The sequence below is a fragment of the Sphaerodactylus townsendi genome, linkage group LG03, assembly GCF_021028975.2.
Source record: "Sphaerodactylus townsendi isolate TG3544 linkage group LG03, MPM_Stown_v2.3, whole genome shotgun sequence".
NCBI classification, from domain to species: domain Eukaryota; kingdom Metazoa; phylum Chordata; class Lepidosauria; order Squamata; family Sphaerodactylidae; genus Sphaerodactylus; species Sphaerodactylus townsendi.
The window spans coordinates 111,136,295-111,160,244 of NC_059427.1; the positions used below are offsets into that span (position 1 = coordinate 111,136,295).

A 23,950-nucleotide genomic window follows, 5' to 3' on the forward strand; every position below is an offset into this window, starting at 1 on the left:
CTTGCCTGCTTTACATGCACCTGGTGAATCAAAAGGCAATCCAAACTTTGAAGATCTGATAGAAACACCCTAATTTCTGCACATTAACGCACCTGGGTATCACAAAAGAGATCACAGCAATATCTGTTTTCCCTCTGTTCCATGAGATGTTCTAACAACTGAAAACATTTGTTTTGAATTTCAGGGAAGAAACTTGGCTACACATTTAATAACAGGAATTTCCATAATGTCTCACTTGGGCAAGGTCAGGAGGTAGTGGCGGAGCAGACCTTAGACCTGGCTGCAGCGGAGGGACATTGGGTTATCCTTCAGGTAATATTTGTTCTGAAAAAAAGCTGCTCGTGATCTCTGAGTCTCCCACTGGAGAAAGTAGTTACATCAGCATTGACTGACATCTGCTTATGCAGTGGTCAGGGTGGCCATGCGATATCACTTCCAGGTAAGGCCAAATGTCTGCGTACCAGCAGTGATGTTCACAGTTAGGAAGCTGGATGATGGTTTTCGTAGAAATGGTGAAAAGGTTCTTGGGCAGCAATCTTCCTTTTAAATATTTATTAAAGTATAGGCCTGTGACTGGTTCAAACAAAATTCTAAGATACAAACTACAGAACTGTTATAAAACATCAGGTGTATGTACTCAAAATTAATTTCTCATTCTAGATATGAAAGCATTCCATTTTCTTAATTTATCAGACATTTGGCCATGTAGTAAACAAGTTAGTTTACACAGATGAATACATTCTTTTAATTTGTCTAACCAATCCTCCATCGCTGGGGTTATGTTCGTCTTCCAGTTCTGAGCAAAAATTAGCCTTGCAGATGTTATGGCATTAAGCACAAATTCACAAACATCTTTAGAAGGGAGATCTAAATAATTTAACAAAAAAAGCCCTCAGGGGACAATGGTAACTCTATCTTTAAAGCTTTAAAGTTAAAGTTATCATATTCCAAAATTATGTTGCCCTTCTTGCACACCCACCATATGTGTATAAAACTGGCATTAGTAGCCCCACATACCCAACAATGCCCCTTTGCCCCTTGGTAATTTATAGAGAGATCGTATATTTTTATTAAATTTTCTTCGCTGGAGAAGTTTACTGAGAAGTTAAGACTGCTTCTTAACATGGGCAACAACCCTCTTATGGCTTCTTTCTTGGTGATGCATCCAATCCTTTGAGCAGAAGATTGAGAGATTTTAGTGTTGCACCTCCTGGTCCACGACCTAAGGAAATGATTATTTTTCTGAGGACATCCCTGAAGTGTCTGGCTGCAGGCAAAAAAAAAAAAAATTGCTTCCTTGTTGAGAGATGCCCGTTGCCAGTTCAGATCCTCTCATTTTTTGTGACTTAAAAATAGTAGAAAAGAAATCAAAAGTCCATAGCAATGTAACAGAAATTCTGTGCAGAATGAGCTACATTTAGTAATAAGTGAATACTTTGTGCAAATTAATCAGCGGTACTGTCTCCAGTAACCATGAGGAGGAGCAGTGAGGTAGGCAGCACTGAAAATGATGTTTGTCGCCTCCTGTCCTTTTCAGTTAAGAATTCACAAACATTTGTCATCTTACTTGAACATTTATTTGCAAGAACCATCTTCTCTAAAATTAGGACTGCCCTTTAACTCCTAGTTGGTAACAAAGGGGCCCACTAAAGAGCAAGCCCATGAGATATCAGTCACATGACAGAAAGAGGGAGAGGCATTGCAGGACTGCAGGCAGGATTCCAAGAAAATAGCAACAGAAAACATGAATCAAGTGCCAGGAGATGTGTTGCAGTGCAGAACCTGCAAAAATCCAGAGCCGTGCCATGCAGAAATCCTTTATACTGCTGAACAGCTTCACCTTGTCATTCTGCCAATCTTAGCAACTTTCATGCCAAGATGTGGTGCCTCTTGCTCTCTATGAGTGCCCTTTGGCACAAAAAATGGTGACTCTGGCCCCTTCCGCACATGCAGAATAACACATTTTCAATCCACTTGCAATGTACCTTTTTCAGTTGGAGTTTACTGTGCAGAATAGCAAAATCCACTTGCAAACAATTGTGAAAGTGGATTGAAAGTGCATTATTCTGCATGTGCGGAAGGGGGCTCTGTCAAGGCTTGTGACCCAGAAAGTAGGAATTTGCTACCTACCTCTCTCCTAAATTGAAGACCATTGCCCTGGAGCAATTACTCTAGCAACTATTTCAATTATAATTCTTAACATCACATTGTAGCAGTGGTGGGATTCAGCAGGTTCGTACCACTTTGGCAGAACCGGTTGTTAAAATGGTACTTGCAAACAACCAGTTGTTACATTGAATCCCACCTCCAGAACTGGTTGTTAAATTATTTGAATCCCACGAATGCATTGTAGGTGTATCTCTCCCTATTCTCTGTCATTGGTAATTTGAATATGTGGATCCCAGCTGCATAGAGCATGGACCCTTTCTATTTTTTGCAAATGCGGGAGCAGGTCCCTTGTGTTTTCAATGGTGGCTTATTTAGTAGGTTCACAGGTTTCCTGATGTAATTAGACCAACTGTGCACAAATTCTAATCCATGTGCCCTTGTCTAAGGAAGTTAGTTGGCAGCTCCCCTATGGCCCCTTCTGCTTAATCAGAATAATGCACTTTCAATCCACTTTGAAGCTGGACTGTGCGGAATAGCAAAATCCACTTTCAAACTATAGTGAAAGTGGATTGAATGTGCATTATTCCACATGTGCAGAAGGGGCCTTTCCTCATTTTCCCAATCTGCAAAGTGGGGATGATTTAATCACTTCTGCATTTTCTAGGCTGTGTTTCCCTTCCAGCCCAGTGAACTCGGCAGAGACGGCAAATGAGGTGGAAAGCTGTTGTGTACGTTGTTAGTGGCATGATTACTAATGGATTTAAATCTGGATTATACTAAGCCAGCGATGTGTAGTTTTACTTCCAAGTTTGTTCTGGGCTTGCACTGATGTTGAGAAGTTAGGGAAATTGAGTCCTGCAAAAACAGCTATTTCTTTTTTGCTGAAAGATTGCTTCCCAAATGGAATATGACGGCAAGAACAGTCCCAGGAACTGGAATACCTTTCTAGAGATGGCAGCCAGAGTGCCATTTTTCTTCTCTCCTCAGGTCTCCCCCCTCCCACTTTAAAGCAGTATCTGCATAATCACCCTTCCCCACATATGTCAGCCTGTGTTCTTACTTGTAATGGTGTCAAACAGGGCTGTATTCTGGCACCTGCTCTATTCAATTTCTATATTAACTCAATGGTTAAAAGTTTATCTGCCCAAATTGGCCTCTAGAGCACTTCCAGTGTTACTTTATGTAGATAACACAGTTCTTCTCTCTCTTACCAATATGGGCTTAAAGCATATGCTGAGGGCTTTTGTATCAAATTGTGATAATGATCACTTGTCCATTAACTGTATAGCAAGTTCAAAATAATTGTGTTTACCAGAGGAAGATCTAAACATAGATGGATGATTAATGGGATTGTTATTGAGCAGATGACACATTTTCAATACTTAGGTGTTGCTTTTCATTTCTCTGGGTTTTGGCATGCTCAAATTAAAATGCTGTTGGGAATCCCAGATAAGTGTGATATAAAAAAAACAATATTGACCACAGGAAGTCAATATGTCCCTTCAACTATCTGTGCCTTTGTGGCCAATATTATTACATGGTTACTGTATGGGTCCCCATTATGTACTTATGGCAACTACAGACACCTTGGAGTCATTCAGACTAAATTTTTCATGGCCATATTTATGATCCTCTGCTGTGTTCCTTATGCAGTTTTGTATTTAGAAGTAGCTTAAATTTCTTTGGAAGCTTGAGGAAGGATCATTTACTGACTGAAGCTTGTTATCTCTCCTGTGGGTCTTGCACCTTTAACACTAACAGACACCTTTCAGTCAAAATGAAAAAGTCCCTTTTAGAGAAATGACAATCCATTGAATATTCTCCTAGCAGTTTAATAGTCTTGGGTTATTCCATCAGTGAAATTAAGCAAAGGCTTTGGGACTCCTCCCCCCACCCCCATACACCCATATAGTGTACTTACTTATCTGTAAAAATAGCTATTCCAGAATGTCCCCATCAGTCTTGTATGGTTCCTCTTTCCTGAAACTTCTCTTATAGGATTAGAAGGAACTGAAATAATGGGGTGCCCCTGTTCCATGTGCATCATAATGGAAATGTTTTGTTGCTTGAGGTGGGCTATTCTTGCATCACTCCTTAGTATGACTGAAAGGGAACACTCTGGAAGTGGAGTCTTTAAAAAAGAAATACTGGCAATCCAGCTGTTTTGCCTGACATCCAAAAGGCATTCCATCTTCTATATCCTCTCTAAGATCTAAAAGTATTTACCACATGATTGTGGTTGTCAGAACATGTATTTGAGCACCTTTGATGTGTCACCTCCAACATGGAGCCCTTTCTCTTGGCAGCTTTTGGAGACAGAGAGAGATAGGAGTGGCAACTTTAGTTTCTCACACTCTCCTTCATCATCACAGTCCCACATTCTATAGCATGGTCTGGCCTCATTCTGTTTCCTGCAACCATAACAATTCAGTTGGTGAGAAGAATACAGAGATATTTGCTCCTGGCAGCATTCAGCATCCATGTAATGTTGTGCAACACCCAGACCAGAAGTGAGAGCCGCCACAGCTGTCCTTTCTGTTGGAAGTTAAGAACTTTGTGTGATCTCTTAATTTCAGACTTCAGAGGGTGACCTAGCTAAAGAGTCAGAGAGATAGAGGGGTCAAGGCACTGGACATCCTTTCTCTTCTGCTCTTAAACTATCCTTTTGATGTTTGGGCTGATACTGTCAGGGAAACTTCCTTCCTGCTTCTTCTCATACCTCCACTTACATACACACTTCTCCAACCATGAGGGCAGCACACAGACCTTGTATTTCCCTGTGCCCCTGTTTGTTAGACTATATCAGTGATGGTGAACCTTTTTGAGACCGAGTGCCCAAATTGCAACCCAAAACCCACTTATTTATCGCAAAGTGCCAACATGGCAATTTAACCTGAATACTGAGGTTTTCGTTTAGAAAAAACAGTTGGCTCCGGGGCACACGTTACTCAGGAGTAAGCTTGGTGAAGCAACCATGCAACACTTCGAATGGGTGAATCACGACCCTAGGAGGGTTTACTCAGAAGCAAGCCCCATTGCCAGCAATTGAGCTTACTCCCAGGTAAAGGATCGTGCCCAGGCTAGCCTAGATGTGTGTATGTGTGGGGTGATTTTCCGCCCCTCCCCCACATGATGAACTCTGTGCACATGTGCCCACAGAAAGGGCTCGGAGTGCCACCTCTGGCACCCGTGCCATAGGTTCGCCACCGCTGGACTATATTAAGAAAAAAACATTTACTGTATCCTAACCAGAAATGGAGTTCCCATAATAAATCAATAGTATTAGCTTGAATAGTTAAAAGATTCCAAGTAATATTGCTGGCATACACAGAGACTAGATGGGCTTTGCTGCCCACAATGGCCTTTGAGCATTTTGCTGAATTACCAGATTTTAAAATATATATGGGGGAAAAAAATCTAATACTTTCATCACCATTTGCAATTTTTATGTGGGGTCTAATGAGACTGCTTCATGCTGATGCTGCATTTAGACCTGAGCTATATTTCCTGTCCTTCCTGAACTCCTGATGTTGAAGACACCAGTGTCATAGCTGCTGCCAAGTGTTGTAAATACCTGGGGGCTGGTATCCATTATTACCTGGAAGAGTTCAAGCACCAGCCATTCCTAATTTTACCGCCATCTTTATCCATTAGTCAGAAGGTCACCACCTTCACTTGGTGATTGATTTAATTGAATCCCTGAAGGGCTTTTCATTTTCATACATTGTTGCTTCACTGAGCTGGGTTCATGCACTAAATTAAATAACAATGAACTGCTCAACCACAGCAAGGCACTGATCAAATCTTGGCAGATATTTCCTTATTGCATGTTAAATAAGCATGAGATGATAGACATTTCGAAATTGGGGGGAAGAAGGTTTTTCGCAAAAAAAGGCAACTTTTTTGTGCCATAATACTGAAATGAATTGTGTGAGCACTCAGTGTGGTAACCCTCAATAGTTGGTTAAATACATGCCCAGTTGTGTTACCTCTTCTTGCTCCAAAAATCTTATTTTGAGCCCTGCTAAGCAGTGTAATGAATCTTTTTCAAATAATCAGTTCTGTGTGGATTCACACTGCAAGAGTTAGGTTAGAAAATCATTGTGTGAGTTGAGGATAGGTGAGGTAATGTTATTTAACATCTATATGTGACTTCTCGCCCAGCTGGTATGGAATTTTGGGTTGGGTTGTCATCAGTATGTGGGTAACACTCAGTTGTATCAGTTAATGGAGGGCTGTGTAAGGTTGCCTGTCATAGGCAACAGAAAAGAGACCCGAAGTGGTAATAGTACTCTTTAATGAAGTTCTATGCAAAGTGAACAACCATAATTCTCCATAGCTAGATCTGAAGAGCTTGGAACGGATAGGTTAACCAGCAGAAACCCTTCCCTTCCCCCCCCCCCCCTTAGCAGGTGGATGAAAGCAGAAGAACAGTTTACCATAGACAGCTCAGCTAGTTCACACAGGAAAGCGTCTATCTCTAGCTACAAAGCACTATCAGTATGGAATGAAAGGGCCTCAGAAGGGGGATGGGGATGCTGAGAATGAGACTGTGTTGATAGCAGGCCAGGCAAAGGCCTAAAAACAGCTTGACGTAACCATAAAATCAGATCCCAGACTCCTGACAGGAGACCAGTAGGAGGCTTATCAGGGGAATATTTCATTAGCAATGAATTAGCAGCAATTCAGGACTGTTGGGGACATGACAGGCTAGCCGGACACCATCCCAGATACATTGGACAGGTGTTTGGAGGCTATAGTGGGATGGTTGAAGAAGAGTTGGTTGAAACGTAATCCACTGAATATAGAGGTCATGCGGCTAGGTCAAGGAGACTCAGAATTGGGGCACAAGCTGCTGAAATTAGACAGGATGGGATTAACACCAGCACCTACTGTCAAGAGCTATGGGGTGACTATGGATGCCTCCCTTTCTATGGAAGCCCTGGTTTCCAGTTCAGCCAGAATGTTATTTTTCCATCTGTGCCAGGCTAAGCAGTGGAGACCTCATCTCTCTCCCCCTGATCTACAGTGATCTATGCTAGACTACTATAACACTCTCTACTCAGGGCTGCCCATCAGACTGCTCCAGAAACTTCAACTGGTCCAGAATTTGACAGCAGCGGTTTTGGCATGTATGTTATTAAGATCTCATAGACAACCTGTGCTTTTCCAGCTGTTCTGGATCCCAGTTGAATACTAGATGGGGGTCAAGGCTTCAAAATCCAAAATGGTCTAGGACCATCATACTTATGAGACCACCTCTCCCTATCTGACCCCTGAAGAACATTATGTTCAACTGGGATGACACCTGGTGATTCCTGGGTGTGTGTGTGTGTGTGTGTGTTGCTTTCAGTCAGTGAAACGGCATAGAGGGAAGAGTTCAATTCTTCCCCATCTCCCTGCAGTCCAAATTGAAATTAGGCGTTCTTGTGGTTGATATTAGCGTTTTAAAAAACATTATGAATATCCTATCATGGATTTTCCAGTGTCTTGTCTATACTCTTTTCCACCAAAAGCTCTACATAGAATTAATCCCCCACATGCTGGACCGTCTTTGTTTTAGAATGCTCCACTTGGGTCCTAGTGCTTACCTAGTTCTGTTAGGTAAACACTAGGACCCAAGCGGAGCAATCTAAAATAAAGATGGTCCAACATGTGGCAGATGAAGTTACAATTCTACTTAGATCTTTTGGTGGAAAAGAGTATAGTATGATCCTGAGAAGGTTCATTTCAACAACTCTTGTACTGTTTCTTGCTGGGTTTTTCCACCCTGGGTTTTGCCCCAGCTTGGCTTCATAAGTGCATCTGTTTTTCTCCACCACTTTTGCAGTGGTGAGAAAAAACAACAGGGAAAAACTTGAAGAATAAAACATCATCAAACAATGCTGTGTGAAAAGGATGGGAAAAACCAGCGCCATTGAGAAGCCAAGCTGGAGCAAACCCAGTGCGGAACAGCTCACATTCTCTGACTGACATTGTGTTCAGTATAGTGAAATTGCTTTAAGCAAGAACGAAAAAGGCTTCATAACTTACCCTTTTTATTTTACACTGCCTGTTTGCAGCTGGCTTGCTTCCAACTTTGTGATACAGAGTGGTCAGATAGTCCTGGAAAAGTATAGGTGTATAAATTGGGGAAGGTACGTTTACTGTGCACCTTTGCTGACTGATGTGGGAGGGAATCTATGATGAAGTAAATTGCTAGTTTGTACGGTACTATTTCCGGGAGTTACCATAGCAACTTCTACGTCTTCATGATACATGCCTTAGTTTGTGAGATCTGCAGACTTAAAAAGCAATTTGGAAGTCTATTTTTTAAAATAAACACCTACGCATGTTGTTGTGTATGTTTGTGTATTTATGCTATCCATCCTTGGACTCTTTCCCAGCCATTTAGGTATGTCCTCTCAGTCTTTTGAATGCTATGTACAATCTGTTTCTCTGACAGGAGCCACATACACACGTTACACCCTCACCCACATTTCTGATGCTGAACAAATGGCACTTTAATCTGTTTTTAAGGTTGTGGGTATGAATGTGTTCACGTTTTGTGGAATTTTTCAAAATGCAAAACCACAAGTAGGTGACCAGGCCGGTGCTCTTACTAAGAACATGCTGGAAGTTTTAGTGAATAGCATAGCAGCTGGGAAAGCTGGCACTGATCTAGAATTGGCAAATGACTTTTTGGGGTGCTCTGAATTTGAAGGGAAGGTTTGCTTCAGTTGTGTTCAGCACTTTTCTTGCCCGAAACGAAGTACCATGCATCACGAAAGAAGGCTAAAAAAGGAGGGCGGCATGGCAAGTGGGGGGAAAAGCTGTGATAAGCAAGGTAATTACACATCATTCTTCATAGAGGTCATGATCCTACAGGTTGGATTTGGCTTGATGTGCAACTTCCCTGTTACCAGCTATGGACGAAGAAAGAACCTTGTGTGCTCATGGAACACCATCCATCATTGTTGGGAGTCCTTAAAGCCTGCTCTCTCTGTAGGTGAGAGAGTGCGTAGGAGGAATTTTACAAAGTATTTTTTCCTTTCGAAAAAGGGTGGGCTAGTGGGGCCAGTTGCTAAGGCAAAAGGTACAGAAACCTTGTCACTGGAAGATTCAAAAAGGGGTTATAGAAGCGTGCGGTAAGGACACTTTCATTTTAGGTTGCATTAGCATTACTTTAATTGATAGGGGTAGGACAAAATGCAGCCCTAAAATTCCATTGGTACTTAAAGCTCTTTTCGATGACCTCTTAGCTATTCATCCTTTTGACCCAAGTCTCCTTTTCTACTATCATTTCTGTAGCAAATAGATAAAGGATTGTAAACATGAAGTTCAAGCTATGCAGTGTTTCTAGTTTAATGGGAAAAGTTGCTTTACTAGTGTGGTGAGACGCTTCACAATATTTCTGCCTGTCAAGTTGCAAGGATAGTCTTTTGATGAACAAGGCTGGTTGGAATCCAGACTATATTAATCAGTCATGACTCATCAAGACAATGGAATCAAAAGATCTTTGAGCAAATCAGTACAGTGGGAAGAAAAGCAGCAAATGGGGTGCTGCGTGGTTTCCGGGCTGTATGGCCGTGTTCTAGCAGCGTTCTCTCCTGACGTTTTGCCTGCATCTGTGGCTGGCATCTTCAGAGGATCTGCCAGCCACAGATGCAGGCGAAACGTCAGGAGAGAATGCTGCTAGAACACGGCCATACAGCCCGGAAACCACACAGCACCCCAGTGATTCTGGCCGTGAAAACCTTCGACAATATAAAGCAGCAAATATTGCCATTATTGCCATTTTATTATGATGAAGACCCAATACTGCTTATAAGATTACAGCCAAAACTTTCACATTTCTAAATGATGAGTTTCTCATCCTGCTATTTAGGGTCCCTTCTGTATTTTGTCAAATTTCATTCTTAAAAATCTTGAGGCTGTTTATAGTTTTCTGCTTCTATTTGTATCTCTCATTCCTATCTTTGTTATTGCATGGGCTGCAGCATTAATGTGCCTGTCCTGCAGGGTTCTATGGAATATGCATGTCCTTTTGAAATCTTGATTGATGGGATGCACAGCTGGATTCATAGCATTCTTGCTGGTCTGCTTTAGAAAGATATTCTATTTCCTTGTTCCTGCTCCAGTTGTTGTTGATTGATAAGACGCACACAATCCTGAGCTCATTGTGAGGAATCAGTCATGTGAATGGAGTGGGCATTCAAGTTATGTACATGGTAAATTAATTATGAAATACGCCACTACTTATCTAATTTTTACTGTATGTCCATATTTTATTATTCTATTGCATAACATTCTTGTGCATTACTGGAAGTATGGACCTGGCATGATAAAACATGTGTACATTGAAAAATTAGGTCCCCAGGCCCACCGTGAAGAAATCTCATGACTATATTCATCTGTTGCAGCAAACCCCCAAAGGAGTCCGTGTGAGGTCTCAGGACCTTAAGCCAATAAACGGACTCTGAAGTATTGATCAACAGTGTTTATTGATGAGGTATCGAAGCACCATACTTGGCAAAGTATGAGGTATCGAAGCACCATATAGTCTCCTTTATTCCCCTTTATTCCCTGCTGAAAGCCTCCTTCCTGGTTTCCCAAGAATTTGTGAAAAACAGTCTCTGGAGCCGAAGCGCCCCAAGGTCGGTGGCAGATAGTGAGAGAGCCACCTGGCTTCCTGCCCCATGAAATAACGGATGTAAATCTTTTCTCATGGCACAGAGGTGCCAGAGGAAGCCTAGTTTCCTACAAAGCATGAGAAGTCATAAAATAGAGATCAAGGAAAGAATGCACAGATGGCAGTGGTTACATATACCTTTTGATCAGCATTGGTTTATTATTTCAAGCAATTACATAGAGTTGGAAACGCATCTCAATCACTCAAATAATATCACCCTGACAACCTCTTGGACACTCAAAACAACCATGAGAATCTAAGATTAACTGTGCTGGATCAAACAAGTAGTCCATCTAGTCCTGGAAAACCTGCAACCAGGACATGGAAGCAAAAGGCTCTGTCTGTTGTTGCCACCCAGCAAGTTTGTTGCCTTTGCACATGGAGGCTGTGTTCACTTGTCATTGATGAAATGAACTGCCATAAATCTAATTCCCCTTTTGAAACCAACTAAACTGATGGCTATCTCTCCATCCTGTGGCAGGGAATTCCACTAGTTATTCTTTTTGTGAGGAAGCATCATATTGAGTATGGCAGAAGGTGTTGTGTGTTAGAGACTAGGAGTCTTTTTCATCAGATGCATAAAGCACATCCTCAGTTGACAGATATTCAAGGCAATGAAATGCAGTGAACTGTGCCTATTGAGAAACTGCAGGGATTGTGACATTTCTAGAATGCCTCATTTTGAGACTTTGATAAGATTTTCTTCTGCACTGTCAAGGCTAAAGTCTGACCTGGACTTCTAGATTTTGATGGAATAATTTGTGCCTTATCTTGTATACATTTCAAGTCTACATAAAACTGTCACAGTCTGCATCTTTGGCATTATGTTACCTAGTGACCCAGCTGTTTACATTTTTCTGTATGCCCATGTACATGTCATATATCTGTCAACTGAGGACCCACTTGATGTATCTAATGAAGTGGGCTCCAGTCCATAAACATATGTGTGTGTGTGTGTATTCTCTCTCTCACTCTCGCCTAAAAAGCCATGGTTTAGACTAAGCCAGTACACAACTATCCATTTCCCTTTTGAAAGCCGGTACACAGCTATTCATTTCCCTTTTGCAAGTGTGAGGTCTTTAAAGACCTTCACACATCAAAGCCCTGCCAAGATAAGAATTTTTCCACACCTCACAATGATTCTCCTTCACATAAAAGACCCTGATTATCTGACTGATGGTTCTGTTTGTCACTTAAAGCTAGCACTCTGATCTTTAATTCCTGATAACTACACCTTGCTGAATAAGATGTTAAATTTTATGTTTTCCAAGTCTGCTGTCATCATTGTGAATACTCTGTATTTGTTTAAGCCATGAATCTGTAGGAACTTAAATTGGATACTACAAACGCAATGGGAAAGATTCCCTGGTTCCTTAGAAGACACCTGCTTCCTCTGATGTCAAAATACTCTCTTTAAATAAAAGAAAAGAGATAATCAGAATGCCTTTGTGCTCAATTGCTGCCTGACCACATGGCACCAGAGCTGCTTTCTTGAGACTGAAGTCCAGTACGCATATCTGACTTGAATAATCTGTGCTTTCACTTAGCATTTTCCATAGATTGTCAAATCAACATGTATTTAATTTACATGCAGTTTCATAGTTTTTTAGTTTACTGTGCTTTTGTCACTTTTTATTCTGCTTTCTTAGTAAATTTAGTTTACCTATTCTAATAGCTGGTTTGTACAAATATGCAGCATGTTTTCTTCAGGTGGAGAAATTATAGTGTGAGCCAGCCACTTCACTATTGGAATCCACAGTCACTTTCAAGATCATAGCTGTCCCTTTTCAAAGTGAATGGCTTCCACATAATAACTAAACACCAGAAGTCAAACTAGATGCAAAGCTGGAAGATCTGTGGATGGATCTGCCCAGAACTTTTTAAAAGGTAAATTACGGCTAGGGAAAGTGGTCTAGATTTGGATTATGGCATGTGGGGTGGGGGAAGAAGGATTTAACCCTTCTATTAGCATGGCTTTACTGATCAAAATTCTTATTAGCTTGCAAGGCAGGGTGCGAGGGAGCCATACACCTTCTCTTCGTCTGTCTTGTTTTCATGTCCAATAATGGACCAATAACAGCAAAGGAGGAGCTGATGTTTGACCAGCCAAACTGCATTGGATAGGAAAGGATAACACATCTTCCATAATACTGCTTCTCCAGCCTGAACCAGGGGAACCTACGATCACTTCAGTTCACCTTGTGAAAACCGGGGGTTGGGGGTGGGGGGGAGAGTCTTTACATATATTGTCTCATTTGATTGTAAGGTTTCAGCACACTGACATTTATTCAACAGCATAATTTTGTAGAGAAAATAATGACTAAAATATCAGGAAAAAATACTGAAGCTAATTAACAAAATGGTTATTTAACAGAAAATCCCAAGAGCATTTCTGTGGTTTCCTTCAGGGAATTTTTCTTCTTTTGGATATCAAAAAGCTAGAAATAGCTCCTCTGAGTCTTACCTGAAGCAGGTGCAGTATGTGTTTGTTTACTTATTAAATACGCACCTCTGAAGAAGATCAGAGAAATATGCTAGGAATGATCTTTTAACTGGCTATTTCACTTTACTGACTCCACCTTCAGTAGTATTAGTAGTAGTAGTAGTAGTAGTCGTAGTAATGAACATATTTACCCAGTCAAAGGCTCATTCCACACAGCATATTTATAACAAGTTGCAATCTATATAAATGAATTCATTTCCCATTTATCAAAAGGGAAAACAGGTTGGTTTATAATGATTGCAACTCATAAATATGCTGTGTGGAATGAGCCAAACTAAAAGTTCTTGTAAGAACCTGGTATTTTACCTTTCTTGCTAGATTTTTAACAAAAAATTGCCAGCAAGTGTTCCATATTAGGACTATTTGAGTTTTGGTTTCCTTTATTCCTCATTCGTATACATTAACAAGGTAATCATATTTTGAATTAATCCATTTTAAGTCCATTGAAGTCAGTGGGCTTAGGCTGTACTGTACGGTTGAATTGTACTGTATGAGACCTAGAAGGCTATAGAGAATCTTCATTAGATCAACCATAACCTCAGGACTAATGCAAAGGGGGAAAAAGAGACAAATGACCAAGAAAGCGGGTTTAGTATGCTCATTCTATTATTTAAGAACAAATAGAAACATCAGATAGATACAGATTCAAGTACAGAAAAGCAACACTGCTTACAGAGGCCAAGAACGATCTGAAACAGTTGATAGTGAAGATCAAAGCTGAAAGCGAAAAAAATGGGCCTCCATCTCAATGTGAAGAAGACGAACATCATGACAACAGCTAGCATAGATCGGGCCCAAATTAGCATTGACAATGAGGTCATTGAGTGCGTCCAAGACTTCATCTTCCGGGGCTCAAAAATTGACTGTAATGGAGAAGTAACCCCTGAGATAAAGCAGAGAATAGCATTAGGACAAAGCACAATGCTGAGCATGGATAACATTTGGAAAAGCAAAGACATCAGCATCAAAACCAAGCACAGGCTAGTCTAAGCCATCATCTTCCCCATAGCCATGTATGGATGTGAAAGCTGGACTACAAAGAAAGCTGGACTACAAAGCTGGATAACAAAAGAAAGCCGACAGAAGAAGAATAGACGCGTTAGAGTTGTGGTGTTGGCAAAAGCTACCGCGCATACCATGGACAGCTAGGGTGACAAATGCAGAAATCTTGAGCCGCATAAAACCAGACACATCACTAGAAGGGAAAATAACCAGGCTCAGACTGACATACTTTGTTCATGTGATGCGATCAAGTTCGCTAGAAAAATCTATGACGTTTGGACTTGTCAGTGGCGGGAGAAGACCTGGACACCAAAGAATACGATGGCTAGATACCATAAAACCTGATACAGGCATGAACATCAATCAGCTGAAGGAAGCAGTACTTAATCGAAGAGCTTGCATATCGGGTCGCCAAGGGTCAAGAATGACTGAATGGATAACATCATCGTAACATCATTACAGTAAAGCAATGGCTGTCAGGGGAGATCATGAAAGACTATTTCTTGAAGGTGTTAAAGATACAGTTTATGCCTATTAAAGGTTAATAAAGATAAAGATAAAGTTAAAGATACAGTTGAGTAAATAACTGTCTGATCTACTTGTGCAGCAGGTACCCTATCTCAGGGCAGGGGTGTATGTTTGTTAGCTCATGAGATCCCTGCTGACTCTGTCATCCTTCTGATTGTATGGGTCTAGAAAAAGTCATGAGAAGAGAGGGTTGACTTTTTCTTTTCTGCATGACAAGACAACTTAATGTGGTGGGAACACCAACTATGGTGTTGCCCTGTGAAGCATTATATTGTTTATACCTAGTTCATGTTTTTCTCTATTAACAGTGAAAAACTATGCCTGAATGAGAGTCAGTGTAGTAGCACTTAAAGCGTCAGACTAGGATATGGCAGAACCAGGTTCATATGCCTACTCTGCCATTGAAGCTTGCTGAGTGATCCTTGGCTAGTCACACTCTCTTACCTCAATCTACCATAGAAGGTTGCAGTGAGATAAAATGGAGAAGAGGACAGCAACGTAAGCCCATTTGAGCCCTTCATTGGTAAGAAATGAAATAAAGCTGCTTCTTGAAACATCTTCATGATTTCATTGTTCTCAGTTTCTTCCATTCTCCTGCCATCAAAGCTCATGTTGGCATACCCTCTTTCTTTTCCCCTTCTTAAATGAATCCTAGGTATATATAGAGCCAGTATGGTGTAGTGGTTAAGAGCAGTGGACTCTATTATGGAGAACAGGGTTCACATGAAATCCACATGAAATCTGCTGGGTGCTGACCTTGGGCCAGTCAAATTCTGTCAGAACTTTCTATGCCTACATGGAGGTAGAAAGTGACAAACCACCTCTGAACAGCTCTTGCCTTGAAAACCCCAAGGCAGGATGGCACAGGTATATATAACAGGAATAAACACATATTCATCCTCTATCTCTGCCTCCCTCTCCCTTTGTTCCCTTTATGGTCTTCTTTCTTTCAGATGTTTAGATGGTAAGCTTCTTGGGCCAGCAACCTGCCCTCTTGCACTGTGTAAAGCCAATGCAGGCTGACGGGGCTGTATGAATCAAAATCTCAATTAGAATCGGAAGAAGAGGTTTTGGAAGATAATTGGATCTCTCGGTTGATGTCTGATGTTAAGTTTGGATTGTTTCTCTGGGATTGGCTAGAATTCCAGTCTCTGTCCCAGAGGTTTCTAGTAATTTTTTTTTCAGCTTCAGCCTCTCACAGTATGCAAAGCCAACTATGCCAGCTGGACAATTAGTAGCAACAAGACACCAGCCATAGACCACCTGCCAAACTTTGCTTTCATTTTACAGCATTATTAAACTGGAGGGATATCCAACGTTTAGATTCTAGAAGGCTTTTTATGAAATCTTGAATGAGGGAATAGCCATCAGTATGGCAGAATAGTATGGAGATTCAGGACCGAAACTTGACGACAGAGCATCTGCTTGTCATGCAGAAGGTCCTGGGTTGAATTCTTGGCATCTCCAGCTGAAAAGATCAAATAATAAGCAATGTAGAAAGGGCAGCATGTCAGTCTTGGAAGCTAAGCAAGATCGGTACTTGGAAGGGAGACCTTGCAGAGGAAGACAATGGCAAACCACCTCTGCTTCTCACTTGCCTTGAAAGCTTCTTCTTGGGGTTGCCGTAAGTTAGTTGCAATTTGATGGCCCTTTACACACATACAGCAAATAACGTGAAATGCTTTGGAGAGCTGCTGCTGCAGCCTACCAGTCTGAACAGACAATTCTGACTTGGGTGGACCAATGATCTGTGTTGTGTATTGAGCTATTGAGGTTTCCGTAGTTGTGGAGGTGATGTCAGCTGGGAGCGTGTTTAAGTGAGTGTGTGCATTGTTTCTCCCTCTCTGCCTGATGTATTCGTGTGGAAGCTGTCCGTGTAAATAAACCTTGTTTTTTATCTTGCTGCTCGCCTGATTGAGACATAACAATCTGATTCGGTGTAAGGAAGCTTCAAGTGTCTGTATGTGTGTCTGAATTACTGGATTGTTAATAAAGGATTCTGCTAACACTGCAAATCTGTGAAGGCCTCTGTTGAGCAGAATGTGAAATGTGATTTTCTAGTAACTGGTTCAGATTTCAAGGGTGAATTATTTGATTGAAAATTATCAAGCAATTTTATTTCAGCTGTCTACAGAACTATGTTTTGTCTGGGGGAAATAATGTTACTTCAGCAGCAGTACATTATTCTAACAAAGAGAATACCATCATCCTTAAGAAAACAAACACTCTGAGCTGTTTCCTTAATTGCTAGTTATTTGTCTTGATTATTTTGCATTTCAAAGTGTATGACAAAATCTACATCCTTTTATGTGCAGCTAATGTCTGTGGAGGAGAATTATAATGTTGAGAGCTATTAAACAAGGTTCTTGTTCTTGACACTGGAGTGGGTGGAGTGCTTTCTGCTTTCCCCTTCCTAGAAAGTGCTCCTGGTGGCTGCTGCAGTAAAAACCACCTGTTGGATGCTGTTTCCTCTTGCTAGAACATCCACCTGGTGGCCAAGTGGCTGAGCTCTCTGGAAAAGAAGTTGGAGCAGCACAGTGAAGGCAGTCATCTGGAATTCCATGTCTTCATAAGTGCAGAACCTGCAGCTTCACCTGAGGGTCATAACATTCCTCAAGGGATCCTGGAGAACTCCATCAAAATCACAAATGAGCCCCCAACAGGAATGCATGCCAATCTCCACAAGGCTCTGGACAATTTCAGTCAGGTATTTGTCTAATCCAGGGAAATTTTCAGTGCTTTTACAGTGACCATGTAGAAGATCAAACTAGTAAACAGCAAATGTATTCATGTGCCCAGTAGCACATACATACATAGCTTTATAGACTTGATCTGACTTCTGTGTGTGGTGGGGGATGACTTTATACAGAATGAAGCCACTGTCGTGTTGCTATCCTTATGTGAGGGAACAGTCTATGCCCCAGAGCTCTTCTGGTTAGAGCTTGTGCCTATAGGAACTGGAGAAAATATTATTATCCGGTTATAGCAACTCCCTTCCAGCTAATACAGCATGCATGTGGGAGTAAATCCTATGCCTTTACAGTATTCTCTAAGAGCTGACATCACTGAGCAGGTGCATTCTGGTGAAAGTTAACCCTGGTGCAATGACACTACACTTTCATAATGGTTCCAGGAATTTTTTCCCCTCCAAATGATAATCTGTCTTGTCCAGTGGCGGATCACCAAGGGGACGGGGGGGGGGGGGGCGTGCACCGGGCACCCGCCTGGGAGTGTGTAAAATTGCCCCCCGGGCCCTCCCCTTTTCCTCGCACCCCCCCCCCCCGTGGCGCCCCGTGGCATTCACACACACACACACCATCCCACACTTGCCTATGTTCCTTTTCTATTTCTAGAACTTTTTGAGGCTGAAAAAAGCTGCCTATTTACAGTTCAGGCTAAAAACTGCCTGAGGAACTACAGTTCCCAGGAGACCTTGGGGCTCACAGGGTCTCCTGGGAAGTGTAGTTCGTCAGGCAGTTTTTTGCCTGAACTGTGAAGAGGTGGCTTTTTTCAGCCTCAAAAAGTACTAGAAATAGAAAAGGAACATAGGCAAGTGTGGGAAGGGGGGCGGGGTGTGTGTGCCCCGGGGGTGGTGGTGGTGGTGTCGCAAGGGGGGCAGGGTGTGTGGAAAAAACACACTGTGCACTGGGCACAGTTTGGCCCAGCTACGCCTCTGGTCTTGTCCCCTCAGGAACCGAGTAGCCATTTTTTTTATGAGCGTAGTGTGCAAGTGATGTTATCTAGGTATACAAATCTTGTTCCACTCTTAACTTATATATATTTATCCCAGTTATATTATATGTATAATTACTTGGCATCAGAGGTTTAGAACTGTTTAAAAAGAGATCTAGAAAAATTTATTAAAACTAAGTTGCTGGGCGTTTTCACAAAGAGAAAACAGGTAAGGTTCAAAACCATGCAGTTATTTACAGTTATTTATTTAGTTTAGACACTGTTACTAGATTTAGACATGTTTCTCAGTCCCTGGTAATAGGTTACAAGTAACTTAATTTACAGAAAGGTTTAAATGCTGTCTGTTTTCTTTAGGAATTTATCATTCCAGTTAGGTCTGTGCGCCTCCTGACACTAGTGTTATTAGAATTCCTTCACCTCTTGGATAGCTTGAGAGCATATGTTTACCCTGAAGTAAAATCTTAGCAGTTTGACCTAACACCAGACTAAGGACAATCTGCCATATGATTATATCTTCTTCACTCAGATTATGAACAGAATCGTCCCTTCTGTCCCTGAGAAGAAACCCTTCCCTCATTTTGTAGTGACTGAATAAGAAGCCTTACTGTCTCTTCCCTTCAGTGTATCTTTCCCAAAGAGAACCAATATCCCCCTGTGTGTCTCTGTTAAACTGCTCCGAGGGAATGCAGATCAGACCAGCTACGTCTGTCTGACAGTTCCCTCAGAAAGCCAAGCTTTCAGCCAAGAGTGCAGAGTTATTCACTCCATCTCTGCCTCTCCAAAACTCTCTGGCAACTGTCTTTTCTGTTCAAATTAACCACCTGCTGATCAACTGGCACTCTCTCCTCCAGCCAATCAGGAGCACTCGCTCTTTCTCTCTGTTTCTCTCTCTTTCTCTCTCATGCTTCTCTTTACATTCAGGTTGGCTCTGCTTAGCTATACTTTAACAAAGGACTCTAGGAAAGTCCTGGAATCCATCACACCTGGTATTCAGAAAGACTTACTTTGTTTTCATCTATTGTCATTCATCTGAGATTCCAGGAAGGGGAAGGGGGAATCTTAAGTATTTCCTCATTCTCATGCTGCCTTTTTGTACTGCGTCTGCAATCAGATCATAATTAATGTTCTCCAACTGCTGGATTCTTATAAAATGTCTCCTATTCTTCAAATCCTGCTGTGAGTGGGAGTACTCGTGTGATACCTCATTTGACTGCCTTGAGCTACCGTTCCAGTTAATGGAAGACTAATTCAGAAGCAGTTTATTGCTAGGTTAATTTCCTCTGAAATTATCCTGAAGGCTTCTCCTTGCCTGGGGAGGGGGGGGGGGTCTGCCAAATCTGCCTCCACCATATAAGCACCACATTTATATTTCTCAGCTAGAGAACTGTGAGGCCAAATAAGGACAGAACATATTTGCCCCAGAGCATTGACTGAAGCCTTTGTCTCATCTTTGCATCCAGAAGCCTTGGGGCATTATTCTGATTCTAAGGACTCTGATTTATGGCAATCTTTGCAGGACCTACATGTCTGAATATGGCATCTGGCTAGCCCCCCCCCCCCCATTCTTTATTATTCTGCATTGGCTCTGTTATGAAGAGCTAGAGTATACATGTCAGAACTCCAATCTATCTGAACAGTTCTCAGTAGTCTTCTGTGGGGTCCAATAATTAACCTCATCCAAAACAATACTATCATAGATTAACCCATGTAGTACAGGAATACACACATCCAGATTGTACTACGCCAATGGTGGCGAACCTATGGCATGGGTGCCAGAGGTGGCATTCAGAGTCCTCTTTGTGGGCACGTGCGCCATCACCCCAGGTTGGGCACTTGGCAGTGGCATAGTGTCAAAGGGGCGAGGAGTGCGCAATGCACTGGGTGCGTGCCCTGCGGGGGTGTGGCAAGGGCATTCAAGGGGTGTGACGGGGAGGTTTTGGGGCGTTCAGGGCAGACAGGGGCGTGGCAGGGGCCCAGGGTGCACAAGTGTCATGGACACAGTTTTCCCTTGGTCTGCCCCGGCACTCAGTCTCTAAAAGGTTCGCCATCACTGTACTACGCCATCAGCACAATGCAGGAGCAGCCAAAATGCACCATGCCCATAGTGCTTGTAAATGAAGGAAAGACAGTGCAAGAACCATGATCTTCACTCATCAACACAGAACCCAAGAGCAAGCTCCCAAATTACATCTGATACATTTAGAACAATTTTACAAATGTTCTTATGTCAATAGGAACTCTCAGAGTAGAAAAATTAACCAGATTACAACTGGAGAATAAATTAAGCAGGCAGCCAGCTTTGATCGACTCTTAACTCCTCTCATCAACAAACCTCAGCTAAGGAGAAAAATTCTTTTTAGCTTAGGCTCCTTCCGCACATGCAGAATAATGCACTTTCAAACCGCTTTCAATGCTCTTTGAAGCTGTGCGGAATAGCAAAATCCACTTGCAAACAGTTGTGAAAGTGGTTTGAAAACGCGTTATTCTGCGTGTGCGGAAGGGGCCTTAGATATGTTGGCTAGTTCAGTTATCCAGAGTTTGGTTCTTTGCTATTTTTAGGCCCCTGCTGAAGTGTGTAATAGTATGTGCATATTACTCTTCCCATGTTTGTCTTTCAGGACACCCTGGAGATGTGTACTCGTGAGAATGAGTTTAAGAGCATCCTTTTTGCCCTGTGCTACTTTCATGCTGTGGTGGCAGAAAGGCGCAAGTTTGGACCGCAAGGTTGGAACCGTCTGTATCCCTTCAATACGGGAGATCTCACCATTTCAGTCAATGTTCTGTACAATTACTTAGAGGCTAGTTCAAAGGTGAGCTGAGAGTGTAAGGTGTATCATGTACACTATCATATACACATGAACACATGAAGCTGTCTTGGTCCATCAGGGTCAGTATTGTCTATTCATATTGGCAACAACTCTCCAGAGTTTCAGGTGGAGGTCTGTCACATTACCTGCTATCTGATTCTTTTCACTGGAAACTATGGGGATTGGACCTGGGACATTCCACAAGCCAATCATGTGCTCTGCCACTGTGCCACAGCCCCTCCCCAAACATATAACAAAATCATGTGTTAAATGTATTTTTATGCTAGGTGAATCTGATTTTGATAACTTTACTGATAGGCAACTTTTCCCTCCTCCTCACTCTATCATAGTGGTTCCAGGAAACATCTGTCTTTTAAACGGCCCCTGTTTTTGTAAACACTAATTTTTGGTCTGTCTGTCTCCACCATGACAGTTCTATGACAATATTTGGAAATGTTTGGCTGCCAAGATCGATGTGTTCACTCCAGGGACCAGGAGGAAGACTCGTTTTAAGTAACAATCTTTCCACCTCCCCCACCCTGCTTTATACATATACACAAATAGTCTGTTCAGCAGTCTGGGTTTTTACTGAATCTCCTGTGTGCTGCATGGAGCGATTTAACTGCTACATAAAGTTCCTTTTCTTAGAAAACTGAACTGGTGATGAATCATTCACGGAGGCTTGAAGTTGAAAAGCTCTGAGTATGAGACTGATGCTAGGAAGCAGCACCTCTCATAATCTGCCCACACCCACTTGCCTTTTGCTTTTAGGTACCCTATGATGACCTGCGATACCTCTTTGGAGAGATCATGTATGGAGGACATATCACAGATGACTGGGACAGGCGCCTCTGTAAGACCTATCTGGAGGAATTCATTAAGCCTGAAATGTTGGAGGGAGAATTTTTGCTAGCTCCAGGATTTCCCCTCCCGGGAAACATAGACTACAATGGTTATCACCAGGTAACCTTCTTGTTACCATTTTATTCATCCTACTTATGTCTGTTTATCTCTAAGAGTCTTAAGAGGAAATAATTAGAAATGCAGAGTTCTAAGGTGGATTTGTTCCCTTTCTGATGAGTGGTTCCCAGTTTAAAGATAATGATACAGTTCATCATGTTCATGCATGAACAGGAGAAGCATTTTTGTTTCCTCAACTAGAGCAGGCCTAATGAAAAACTACATCTGCTTGTTCAAAAGGGACTTTCCAACTCCTTGCTGATGTCAGAGGTGTTAATTAGTCTTACCTTTTATGTTTTTTATTATTAATTCTTTGTTTACATATCAACTTTCCTTCAGTGTGTCTGGGAGCACTTTTTAACCTGTATTGATTTACTGGTTCCTTTTCAATGTTCAGGAAGGGGGTAGGATATGGAAAATGACAATAAGGTTTTTTAAAGGCAAACATATGAGACTACTCAGAGTATGATATATTTCAAGAACTCAAACTGCTGCTGAGGCACATACCAAATCATGTCACAACATGGATCCTTGTCTGAAACAAGAACCAAGTATAGCAACTGTCAATTTGGCCTTGGCTGGTGTTGCTGATCAATATCAAAGCTTTAGCTTTAGATAGCTCCATTCCCCCCCCCCCCCCCCCCCACGTCTCTGAAGGCCCTCTGACAGAATTGTATATGGTGTCTGTTATCTTACTGAACATCAGTTTGGTTTTCCTGTCCAGTATATAGATGACGCCTTGCCTGCCGAATCTCCATACCTTTATGGCCTCCACCCCAATGCAGAAATTGGTTTCTTGACCCAAACCTCAGAAAAGCTGTTCCGGACCATTTTGGAGCTGCAGCCTCGGAACACCAGCTTAGGTGAAGGTGCAGGGACTACCCGGGAAGAGAAGGTGAGTGAGGGGATCACACTGGAGCCTTTGCCATCAACTATGAATAATTTCAGCCCAATCTTAGGTATTTATGAGGAACACTGTCTAGTTCTATGCTCATTCATAAACATTTAGCACTATGTAGGCAGAAGGCATTATCACGGAGTCATACAAGGTTCTGCTACTTTGCCCTCTACTAACACAGTTATTGCCCAATGTGGTCATTTCAGGGAAAAATTGGTTTCTGAGTTCTGCTGTCTATCAGTATAAATAATGATGCCAACTGCATAGTGATTGTCATACAGAAGGGCCAATACAGTGAACTGCATGTACAAGCTGGGGTGGTGTTAAGCACAAGTAGGACAATAGGAGGGTCACATACTTATTTTCTGGCATACTTGTTCACAGAGCTCAACGAAACTGCAACACTTTCCCCCAGTTTCAGTTCTGTGGACAGATGAGGACTTGCATCTCCATTCCCTGAATAGCCCAGGCTAGTCTCCTCTCCTCAGATTTCAGAAGCTATGCAGGGTTAGACATTGTTGATAATTGGATAGGAGATCACCAGGATGTTCATGGTTGCTATGCAGAGGCAGGCAATGGCAAATTACCCCTGTTCATCTCTTATGGAAACCCCATGGGATCACCATAAATTAACTGTGACATGGCATCAAAATATATTTTTTAACCCCAGGAATAGGAGGGTACAGGAGGTCCCGAGTAGTGCCTGACTCTTGGCAAACAAATGATCTTTTAGGGATAAGCAACATGTCCTCCCTTCTCTCTCTTTCCCTTCCTCCCCC

The 23,950-nt window shown here is 42.0% G+C and overlaps 1 protein-coding gene across 1 annotated transcript in view; it reads left to right on the forward strand.

Moving 5' to 3' along the window:
* The window catches only part of LOC125427841 (dynein axonemal heavy chain 9-like), a 176,736-nt gene that overhangs the window by 137,230 nt on the left and 15,556 nt on the right, over window positions 1-23,950 (forward strand). The window contains 5 exon segments of the mRNA XM_048487396.1: window positions 185-312; window positions 17,293-17,520; window positions 21,125-21,316; window positions 22,085-22,276; window positions 22,998-23,168. Coding sequence (XP_048343353.1) covers window positions 185-312; window positions 17,293-17,520; window positions 21,125-21,316; window positions 22,085-22,276; window positions 22,998-23,168 — 911 coding nt within the window.